Genomic DNA, 11,095 nt, shown 5'->3' with positions numbered 1-11,095 from the left:
TTGTCAACTAGTTAATTCCTACCTGTCTCAGCTTGAACGTAACTTCCTCAGAAATCCTCTTTATATCTAAACAGCTATTTCCTTCTTTTTTATTTCATTTAATGGTGTGGTTTGCTCAAAAAGGCTGAAGACAAATATATGCCATGTCTATGACATACAGAAGCTACTTTTAATAGAAACCTATCCTATCCTCCCTCTTTAATAAATACAGATATCAACATAATCCTGATCATACATTCTCCAACATTTTATTATGAAAACTTTCTAACATACAGCAAAGTTGAACAATTTTACAGTTGACACCCATAGATCCACCACTTAGATCCAAAATTAACATTTTACTGTATTTGCTTTATCTCAATTCACTTATTACTCTATTCATCCTGTTTCATTAATCTTACTATTTTTGGGGATGTATTTCACAATAAATTATAGGCATTGGTATACTGTCCCCTAAACACTTCAGCATGCATATCTTTAACTAGAGTTCAATATTTATTTTTGAGGTAAACTTCACATACAATGACATTCAGAAATTTCACTGAATTTTGACAAGTGCATACACCTGTGTAACCAAAATCCCTATCCAGCATGGCAACTGGACTTTTTACATGGAAGTCCAGGGCTCCAAAGCATACAAAAGGAGGGGGGAGATCAGGGGGATACTGTATCGTCTTGGCTAATTTGGTTTAGAAAGTTAAAGCAGTATCATTTCCTCTGCATTCTATTCGTTGAGGCAGTCACAAAGTTTTATCCAGTTTCAAGGAGAAGGGACATAGAATCTACTTTTTGATGGGAAGCGTGTCAAATAATTTGCAGACAAAACAATAGGTTTTTCAATAGTCCAGGTGCCATAGCTTAGGCTGGGGTGAGGGCAGTGGAAGAATAAGGGGTTAAATTCTGGATAGATTTTAAAGGAATTGCTAGCCAAATTGACTGACTGTGGGGTGGGGGAAAGAGAGGAGTCAGGAATGGCCACATGGCTTTTGGCCTGGGCAACTAGAATAGAGCACAGGAAAACCAGAGTGGCAAGTTAGGGGGAAGATTGAGAGCTCAGTTTAAGACCTGTGAACTTTGAGACAGTAGGCATTGGCATGGAAATGGTGAGGAATGGAGCAGGTAGCGGAATACAGGAACCTGAGGTTCAGTGGCCCGGTCTAGGGCGAAGATTGAAATTTGGGGACTATTAGAATAGAGATGGGCTAGAGATGCCTGAGAATGAGTACAGATAGTTAAAGGCAAGGACCTGGGACATGCTAAGGTGACAGGTTGGAGCAATGACAAGGTGTGACCAGAGAGGTGAGGAGTGGGGTGGGGCATTGGAAGGGTAAGGAGGAGGTGTTTCAGGGAGGGAGGTATCGGCACACTAAATGCTGCTTCTGGCTCAAGCAGGGTGTGGACTGAGGATTGACCATTGCCCGGCACTCTGATGACCCCCATTAGTTTCATAGCCAAAGGACAGCCCTTTGGTCTCAGCTGAGACAGGAGGATCCACTCTGAGTTGAGAGTCAGCTAAGGTAAGTCCAGTCTTGACTGACATCTGTCCTGGAACCCCTCCCTGTCCTGACCTCAGAGAGGATTCCTCAGAGAGGAAACCAGAAGAGATTCTGTGCCAATGGTCAGGAACCAGAGTGGGGTGGGGCAGGGCAGAGGTACCTCGGATAGGGGGAGGGAGGAAGCCATTTCTCTTAATTAGCACGACTCTTAGCCTTTCCAGAACAACTCTCAGAGAAACTAAGTAACTTGAAAAAAATATTTTATTGGGAAAAATACAATTTGTATAATTCAGCGTCTGGTCTCAAGAGAAGCTCCTTCCTTTTGCAGTCGCCTCTCTGGGGACCTGGAAGGTGATCTGGTTGGAGGAGACCAAGTCGCTTGGTCTTCAGTGTCGTCCAGTAACAGCGATAACTGCGCGGCCACTTTCCTGCAAAAAATCCTGAGGTGGTTATGTGCTCAGGATTGGGGTCTGGGGTTGTGGATGGCTCTGGGAAAGGCGTGTTGTAGATCCTGGCGATGGTCACCTTTTTTGCAGCCTCAGCTCGGCCCTCTTAACTCTTAGCACCTGCAGTACAGGGTCGTCCTGGAACTCGCTGCCGTCAGAGTCTAGGGGAAACAGAGGGAGCGCCAGGAGGTTGACTCGTGGGGTGCTGGACTACTATCCAGATCTGGGCAGCCACGCACATCAGCTCACCCTCTGCAGCCTCTAGAAGTCGGGCGGCCTGGCAGAGCAGATCTGAGGAGGCGTGGTCAGCAGCGGACGGGGGCGTAGCCACCGCCTCCAGAGACCCCGCCCTGAAGGAAGGGGGCGGGGCCCCGATGCAAGCGGACACCTCCTTAGCTGGAGGGGGCGGGACTCTGGGTTTCAGATACCCAGCTTCAGCCAAGGGAGTGTCTTTGTCCTTCTTCGGCTCCGACATCGCTAGGGGGAGCTTGGCCTTGGCAATCCGAGACTCTGCTTTAGACCGACTAGGCGGGGTCTGTTCTTTGGGAAAATGGGATCCAGATAGAGGGGGTGTAACCTTGGTTTGGGGCTGTGTGGCCTTGACTTTCTGAGATTCAGTCTCTGCCAGAGGTGGGCCCTCAAGGTGAGGGGGCGTGTCCTCCAGGCTGTCCGGGAAAAGCCGCGCGGCTACTACCTGGCCCAGGGCGCCTCTGAGCTGCAGGCCAGGACCCTCGTCAGCTGCCGTGACTCTCCCAGCGGACTCGCGGCGCCGGGCTCTGCCACTCCCAGGCTTGGGGCCCTGCTTCTCAGGCTGGGCGGGGCAGCTTGGCGCAAGAGCGGGCGGATCCTGAGGGGCGGCTGGGGGCGGGGAGGTGGAGGCTGAAGGTGCCGCGGTGGAGGCCTGGGGCACCGGAGTGGAACCCGGAGGCGCAGGGGTAGAGGCGAAGGGCGTGGGAGGAATGGCCCCGAGAGGTACCCAGGGACCAGGCTGCGGGGCCCAGAAGAACCCATGGGGGCTGGGGCCCCAAAAGGTGTGTGGAGAGAACCCTGGCGGAATAGGAGGCCTCTCCATATAGAAGGCCTCCAGGGGACCAGGCCGGGTTACACTGCTCCAAAGTGGGACGCAATTAGGCTGGGTTCCCAAGGAAGCAAGGGACTCTGCAGGGGCAGCGGGAGCTTGTCGACAAACAGGGACAGGGACCTGAGATAAAGAGAAAGGGTAGAGGGATCCTCAGTCGCCTCCAGGCTCCTCTTTCCTCCAGCTCTCCTTAGCATCCCTCCCTCCAGCCCCCTCAAGCTCCTCCCTCCCCCATCTCACTGGAGTGGTGAGGGCAGGAGTCTGGGGTAGCACCCAGGTTCCATCACCCTGCCCTCCTCGAGCCCTTTCAAGCTTCCGCCGCTGCCGCCACTGGTATAGAATGTCATCCTCTGGACGCAAGGGTGCCTGGGAGGAGATCCGGGCTGGAGCAGGGATGGGGGCATGTGCTGGTGTTCCTGTGGGGTAAGCAGAGAGGGGCTAGGGTGATGAGCAAACCAAGGACAGTCTGTTTATATACCTTTTAACTGTACCAGAAAGTTATTCAGACAAGCTCTCCAGATAATGTCCCAACTCCTCATCCAAATAGGAAGTGAGAAAAGAAGCGGAGTCAGGGATAGAGCACTCCTGGGCTTCTCAAGCTGCCATCATACAATTCTTTATTCATCAGCAAGTATTTATTGAGCTCTTACTTTGTGCCTGGACATTATGGATACAGCAGTAAACAAGACAGATGCTCCAGAATCTGCCCTCTTCTCCCCCTCTTTTTTTTTTTTTAAATTTTTTAGACATTCATTTTTGAGAGGGTGGGGAGGGGCAGAGAGAGAGGAAGACATAGAATCCGAAGCAGGCTCCAGACTCTGAGCTGTCAGCACAGAGCCTGACATGGGGCTTGAACTCATGAACTGTGAGATGATGATGGCCAAAGTCAGACGTTTGACCAACTGAGCCACCCAGGGGCCCTTCACTTCTCCCCCTGTTTACTGCCCTTACCTGGGGCCAACCCAACAGGAACCTTTTCTCTTGTTTCTCTACTTCTGTCCTCCCAATCTATTTACCCTGCAGCCAGAGAGAGCCTGGGAACACCTGAGTCAGATCAGGGCCCTCCTGGATTAGAACCCTCCCCAGGCTGCACCTGTCCTGGTAAAAAGCAAAAGCCTGTGCATTTGTGGTTCCCACTGCCTGTCATGTTGTTCCCTCCTGTATGTACAGGGTTCAGTCCCTCAAATCCTTCCAATCTTTGCTCAGTATCACCTTCTTAGTGAGGTCTTCCCTGGCTACCCTATTTAAAACCACAACAACCCCCAGCCTTACCACTCCCAATCCTCTTTCTTGTTCCATTTTTCTCCTTAGTACTTTTCACATTCTAACATACTCAGTATGGCACTTCTTTGTTTATGTATCTCTGGCAGCTACACAAGGGCAGTGATTATTTCTGTCTGACCATTCTCATATCCCCAGTGTCAAGAACAAGGCCTGGTGCCACCAGTATCTGTGGCATAAATGCCAAATGAACTGATTATATTGAACTGCAGTGCCCAGACCCGTGCTAGGGATACCGCAGTGACTAAGGGTAAGGCCACTGGTTGTCCTCAGTTCAGTGGGGCAAATGGACATGGATATCATTCCGATCATTCAGAGCATAACTTCATCAATAATGATCAGTAGGGCTACCATTGTCTCTTAAAAGACCTGTCATTTGATGTTGCACAGAGAAGGGGGGGTGTCACCCTGGATCTCTCTCCCTCACTCCCCTCTATATCCTGTGACTCTACTTCCAAACCTGGCCACTTCCCTCTACTCTGCTCCTCAGGCTCTGGCCCAAGTGAAACTACCAGCATCTCTCACTAGGGGGTCAACAGCAGCCAGAGGGAGTCTGTTAATCCCCAACTTAGATCACATCCTTTCCCTGCTCAGAATCCTCCATGGCTCCCTAGTACTAAGATCATGACCAAATGCCTCCTGTGCCTACCTGGCCCAATGTAATCTGACTCCTGCCAATCTCTTCCACCTTACCCCACACTACTCTCACCCCCCGCATCCCTTGCCTTTTCTAGTCCATTGTCTGTACCATGTTCCCTCCCACCTCAGGTCCTGAGTACATGCTAGAGGGCTACTGTCTCCACCATCATTGTTCAAGTCTCCGGTTAGATAGCCCCTCTTCCCCGGAGGCCTTCTGTGACTTCCCAGCATCACAACCATCGCATGGCCTTCATTTCTGCTTACATTTCACTTTTGTTTGTGGGGTTATATAGCTATTTTCTGCCCTACACTGACTATATTATGAGGACCATGAAGGTGGGACCATGTATGGTTGGTTCACTGTGGAATCGCCAAGCCCACTCACAGGGCCTCATCCACAACAGGTATTCAATGTTTTGTGTGTGTGTGTGTGTGTGTGTGTGTGTGTGTTTTTAACACTTACTTTTGAGAGACAGAGCATGAACAAGGGAGGGGTAGACAGAGAGAGAGACACACGACACACAGAATCTGAAGCAAGCTCCAGGCTCCAAGCTGTCAGCACAGAGCCTGATGCGGGGTTTGAATCCACAAACCATGGGATCATGACCTGAGCTGAACTCGGATGCTTAACTGAACCACCATCTAAAAACCATCAATGTTTTTTAGATGAAAGAATGAATACATTTCTGCAGAACAACTCATGAAGTACATACTAGTTTTACCCCAGTTTTACAGATGAGAAAACTGAGGCTTAGGAAGGAAAGGTGAATAAAACGTGAGGTGAAGCTGAAAAGGAGCAAAGAATCAGACAAGGAGGCAGGGTCACGCACCAGGCACGAACGCCTGTCTGTTCACTGTGCCTGCCTGTCCCCGCTCACTTAAGCCCCATGAGACACGCAGAGCATCTGTTCTGTGCACCACGGCATCATCCCAGGACCTGGGCATGGAGTAACAGTAACAACAATGATGACAGTAGTAACCCAGGTCCTTCATCCCACTTCTGAAGTCTGAAAATTTCAGACAGCAGAAATGGAGAGTTCAACAGTTTGCATGCTTTAGCAGAGTCACACGATGTGAACAGCACTGCCAGGGGGCTGGGTCAGTACACCAGACTCAAACACATTAGCATTTCGCTGAACAACACGAAATTGCCAATATTCAACCACCTTTTACTTACAAAGACAGAGATTTTCATGTGGTTCAATGTAACACAACCATAGCAAAAATTGTACGACTAGTCACCCTAAATGAAATACACAGAGATCATAAACAGCCTTCATACTCTTTAGGTCAGATTTTGCATCAAATCAGGTATGGTGCCAAATTAGCAAAGAGCTAATTTCCGATTTTGGACATCTGTGTTCAGAACTGCAAACGGGATGCAGGGAGAGAGCCTGCCATACTAATGATAGGAACTGTTCACAAACCGGCGGTAAGCGCACCCTGCATTCATCGACTCATTTATTACCCCTGTTTTAAAGCTGCAGAAACAGAGGGGCCCAGAAAGGTCCCAGGTGACACAGCTGGTAAATGTCAGAGCTGGGATTCACATCCAGACTGCCCTCAATCGTGGCCTCAGAACTTACCGTGTGCCTTGGGGTCAGAGCCCTTGCTGGAGTCAGGGGTGAAGGTCATGGAGAAGGGAGAGAGGCCATCAGAGCTGACGGGGCATGAGGAGCCGCTGGCATCGCTAGGGCTGAGTGAGGAGGAGGAGACTGAGGCCTTGCTGTAGGGAGAAAGCAGAAGTGAGGCAACAGAGGTCTCAGAGGCAGTGGGCGGGGCCCAGAGCTGTAGGAGTGGGGACGATGAGGGCAGGGAAGGCACCTGCGTTTGAGCAGCCTGGCAGCTCTGCTCTGCAGGCTCAGCGTCTCCAGGTCCAGCAGGGGTGAGTTCCACGTGCTGAGGCTCTGTGAGGTGACAGGGGTCAGAGGCCAGCCCCCACCTCAAAGGGTGCTGGGAAAGGGGCTCTGGACAGAGGGCCCGAAGTCCAGTCTGCACTCCACCTGGTACCCTCACATGCTGGCTTAGAATCTGCTCCTCCTCCTCAGGGAAGGGGGACCCAGTGTTCCTCTGTGGATCCACCCCCGCCCATCCGCACCCCCCCCCCACCCCAGTCATTGTTGTGGGAGAAGGGTTGACCTCACCTTCCTGACCAAGACTGGCTAATCGCAACAATCTGTCCTCTGGTTCCACAGTGATTGGCTCAAAGATGAACGAATGAGAGTAAGCCCTGGTGCTCTGGAAGGAACTATTGGAAAATCCTCCTCTTTCCACTAAGCTAATTATGTAAGTTAGAAACCTAGAGCGAACTAAGGCTATCTTCGTGACTTCACGGGGAAAGCCTGCCTGAGATTGAACCCAACAAAGAGGAACAAAGATTCAAGAGAGTTGAGTTCCTCTTAATACTGTCCAAACACCTGGATCCAGCCATGCCTGAGAGCATATACATTTGGATTTCTTGATCGTATTAGCCAACGAATCCTTCTTTTTTGTTTAAGCTTCCTTGAACTGGGATGGACTCTAAGTCTATCCTAGGGCTGGAGCTGTCAGTTCAGGTACAGAGGGAAGGAAGTGGATGAGGATGTCACCTGCTTCATTTCCTGAAGGGGGGCCACAGCCTTAGCCTGAGATGTGCTCATCACCTTGGCAAGAGTTGAGACTGCTATGCCGGGTCTTCCTTCTGGTTCACGGGCTCCTGCTGAGAAGCCCCAGTTGACTTTGGTGGGGTATGAGGAATGTCTGCTGGGGACATTGATTGATCAGGAAAGGTTTTCAGCTGGGAGTGGATGGGACTGAAGCAGGTACCTGCTACAAGTTGACTGTTGGTGTCTGGAGATTCAGGCCGCAGCCACCAAAAGTCAGCTGGGCCTGCAGGCTGGCGTTCCTCTCTGCTTGTAGGCTGAGCCTGGCGGAACCGGTTTATGTACCTATGAGCATCAGAGAATGGGAGGTGGGTGAACGAGTGGAGCCAAATAATAATGACAATAACAGTCACAATAGTGACGTTTATCAAGTACCATGGAAGTACCTACTACTTGTCCCTCAACATCTGTTCTCCTTTCTTATATAATAATGCAATATTATATAGGACTATATAAGACTGGACAGGTCTTCTACAGATATATTTATCAGGGATCCTTACAGTTTTATGGTCATGTAACTAGATTCTTGACCAACAGGGTATGAGGAGATGTGATTCTGGAAAGTGGATGTGGCTGGGAGCCATTTTGGTCCATAAAGGAAAGAGCAACAGCCTAGTGATGGGAGGCAACAAGATAGAAGGAAACTGTGTTGTGTCCCTGACATCTCAACTAGGGGCTGCCATATCAGCCCTGGTTGCTTTTACCTGGACTGTTAGGTGAGGGAGAAGTAAATGTTCTCTTGATTAAGCCCCAACTAATTTGGTACTCTTTATTAAAGCAGCTGAACTTGTAGCATACAAATCCAAGTACTCACTATGTTATAGTACTTGTTATAGAAGCTTTATAGACAGTAACTCGTTGAAAGCTTAAGACAGCCCCAGGGGGATATGTTATTAATATCCCAATTTACAGATTGAGGCCCAGATTGGAGGGTAAGTGACAGAGTTAGGATTTGAACCCAGGCAGCCTAGCTCCAGGGCACTTAATAACACACATGAAGTGTGGTTCTAAAAGTGCTGCATTAACAACTCTGGCTATGATGATTATTATGGGATGCCTGCCCCCTCCTGACCCAAACCCTTCTTTCCCTCCAGGGCTCCTGGTACTTACTTGGCCACCACGGACTCCCGGCTGTCAACCAGGGTGGGTGTTGGGGAGGCTCCCTTCTGTTCTTCAGTGGTGCTAGGTGGGGAAGGGGTCTCTGAGCTGGATGGCCAGGACTCTTCAAACAGCTCAGAGGAGTTGGGACCTATGGCCAGAGCCTTAGGAACTTTGGGGAGCTTGGACTTCTGGGACCTGGACAGGCTCAGGGTCTAAGATATGGAGATGGGGAGAAGAAAGTGAGGGCTGAAGGGTCATCCCTGTAGGGGAACGAAGACACACACGAAGTGTGTCTCAGTCCAGAGGGGAGAAAACACATCCTACAATGGCAACAACTCAGTGATTGGGGCTATGACAGGGGATCCAGGTGACAGAGGACTGAGTAAGGGCAGAGCTGTAGGGAGGGCAGGAGGGACTGTCTCTTAATTTCCTACCCCTATCTCTCATCACATGTCCTCCTTCCCTCTAGTCACTCCCTCACCACTGGGCTCACATACAGCACTCTCTATGGGGTGTCCTCACCTTGGGGTGCCAGGTCTGGCTTCGGGATGGCCAGTAGTGGCTTTGATCCAGGGGAGTATCCTCAAAGGGGCTGTCTCCGACTGAGAAAACTGGCAGACTGCAAGGGGAGAGTAAGGCTGCAAGCGGAGCATGGTCAGTGCAGCCCTGTTAGGGGGTTGTGGGGTGGAGTCGGGTTGCAAGGTTGGAAGAGGAGGGCAGAACCAGATTACAATTCCCATAGATTCCTGGAAGAGATGAACTATAATTCCCATGAAGTGCCACTGCACATTCAAGATAATGATACTAGAGGCTCGATTCCCACCAGCCCTTGAAGCAGTCTCAGAAAACCAAGGAACTGCTAACTGGTGGCTCTTAACCCTAATCCAATCTAGGAGACTTTAAAAAATACAGATGCGAGGTCCTCACCCTAGGCCAAAAGAATCATAATATCTGGAAGGAGGCTGGACATCTGTATCTCTTTTGCATCATCCGTGACTTCGGCTCAGGTCATGATCTCACAGTTTGTGAATTCGAGCCCCAAGACTTGGTCTCTGTGCTGACAGCTCAGAGCCTGGAGCCTGCTTCCGATTCTTTGTCGCCCCCGCCCTCCCCTGCTCATGCTGTCTTTCTCTCTCTCTAAAAAATAATAAATAAAACATAAGAAAAGAAAAGAAAAGAAAAGAAAAGAAAAGAAAAGAAACAAGTCTAAAACTTATCACTGTACATTTCCCATAAGTCCTTGGGACACTGAGGAGAAAACAGTAAATGGACTACAGTCCCCGTAACTGGGCTCCGCCTTAAGCAAGAAAAAGAAAGGTCAAAACCAACACCCATAGGAGTCTGGGGGAAATTTTAAAATTAAAACATTTAATTTCCAAGAGGACACTGGGCATCTTTAGAGGAAAATGAAAAGTCCTGGGGCCACTTAGAAAGCGGAACATAAAACGCTACGGGACCCCCGAGATGATGAAGTCCAAGGCTGGAGCAGCCAAAGGATGTGGGGCATCTTGGGAGTTGTAGTTCCAATGCGGTTGAGAAAGAGACTCCGGACCCTAGCAAATCTGACCCAAGGCTGTGTTAATCTCACTCTAGGTCCTCCCCAGGCCTCCTGTGGTCCCCGGGAAGGATCGCTCACCTGCGGTCCATCCCGCAGCTACCTGGGCGCTTCCGCCTGCTAAGCTCCTTCACTGGGCGGACCCCGCGCACAGCTTGGTCGCTTAGCAATGCCTTGTCAGGCCCGCCCCTTTCTGGGAGTGCCGACGCTAAAGAGAGCGGCCTCCAAAGCGACCAATGATGGAGAGGAAAATAAAAGTAATTGGAAAGGGGCCAAAGGGAGATGTCTCACAACTGGCTGTATTGTCGGTCTGACTTGAGAGAGCATGTTTGATTGGAGAATCGTAGCGTGCGGCAGTAATTGGCAAGGCTGTGGACCAATGGAAAGGATCTGAGGGTGAGCTCGCGGCTAGGAAGAGTTCCAAAGTACACTAGCTATCCAGCGGGGTGTTCTAGCCACGCCCCCTTTTGCTGCAGAAATGGACTCCAATATAACTACCGCTTTTCGCGTTGCAGAGCAATTAGAGAATCCGTCCCCTCTCTAACCAAAGCCCCTTCATCCGTCGGACCAGCCAACCGGTCCCGCGGGGTCATTAACCACTTCTGTCTTGCTGCAGGAGCAGCTGGTTGCACTAAGTGCCAGGCCTGGGCTGCTAGCCGAAATGGTGGGATCAAAATGAGCTATTTCGGGCCCGGCGCGCGGCCCCTGGGGGGCCAGCCTGGACTGTTCGTGCCCGCGCCCTCTGGCTGCTGCTCACCTGGCAGACCCCACTACCCTGGGCACCCGAGGCTGAGTCAGAGGCCCAGAATTAGGCCTGGCTTGCCGGGGGGCTGGGCCCAAGGCCCTGTTGAGATGGG

At 50.6% G+C, this 11,095-nt stretch overlaps 1 protein-coding gene across 2 annotated transcripts; it reads right to left on the bottom strand.

Annotated features, from left to right (window-relative positions):
* Positions 1-1,739: 1,739 nt before the first annotated feature.
* PROSER3 (proline and serine rich 3) lies at positions 1,740-10,410 on the bottom strand. 2 transcript variants are annotated; one of them, XM_030299478.1, is made up of 11 exons: positions 10,320-10,410; positions 9,206-9,302; positions 8,693-8,895; positions 7,746-7,867; positions 7,529-7,638; positions 6,765-6,847; positions 6,527-6,666; positions 3,261-3,436; positions 2,192-3,143; positions 2,022-2,103; positions 1,740-1,924 (listed from the first exon to the last, which is right to left on the bottom strand). In XM_030299478.1, exons 1-11 carry the CDS (start codon positions 10,328-10,330, stop codon positions 1,786-1,788), a joined length of 2,115 nt encoding a protein of 704 aa, XP_030155338.1. In that variant the 5' UTR covers positions 10,331-10,410; the 3' UTR covers positions 1,740-1,785. The 2 variants fall into 2 exon arrangements, with proteins under 2 accessions (XP_030155338.1, XP_030155339.1); XM_030299479.1 differs by having other exon boundaries at positions 7,529-7,635.
* Between the last annotated feature and the right edge of the window lie 685 nt (positions 10,411-11,095).

The sequence above is a fragment of the Lynx canadensis genome, chromosome E2 (genome assembly GCF_007474595.2).
Source record: "Lynx canadensis isolate LIC74 chromosome E2, mLynCan4.pri.v2, whole genome shotgun sequence".
Lineage (NCBI taxonomy): Eukaryota > Metazoa > Chordata > Mammalia > Carnivora > Felidae > Lynx > Lynx canadensis.
This window is presented reverse-complemented; position numbering and strand designations above follow the sequence as displayed.

Coding starts and splice junctions, on each gene's coding strand:
- PROSER3 (XM_030299478.1), bottom strand. Junction 6,848..7,528: donor CCCTTCAGGAAATGAAGCAG/GTGACATCCTCA, acceptor GTCACCTCACAG/AGCCTCAGCACGTGGAACTC. Junction 3,437..6,526: donor CTCTGACCCCAAGGCACACG/GTAAGTTCTGAG, acceptor CTTACCCCACAG/GAACACCAGCACATGCCCCC.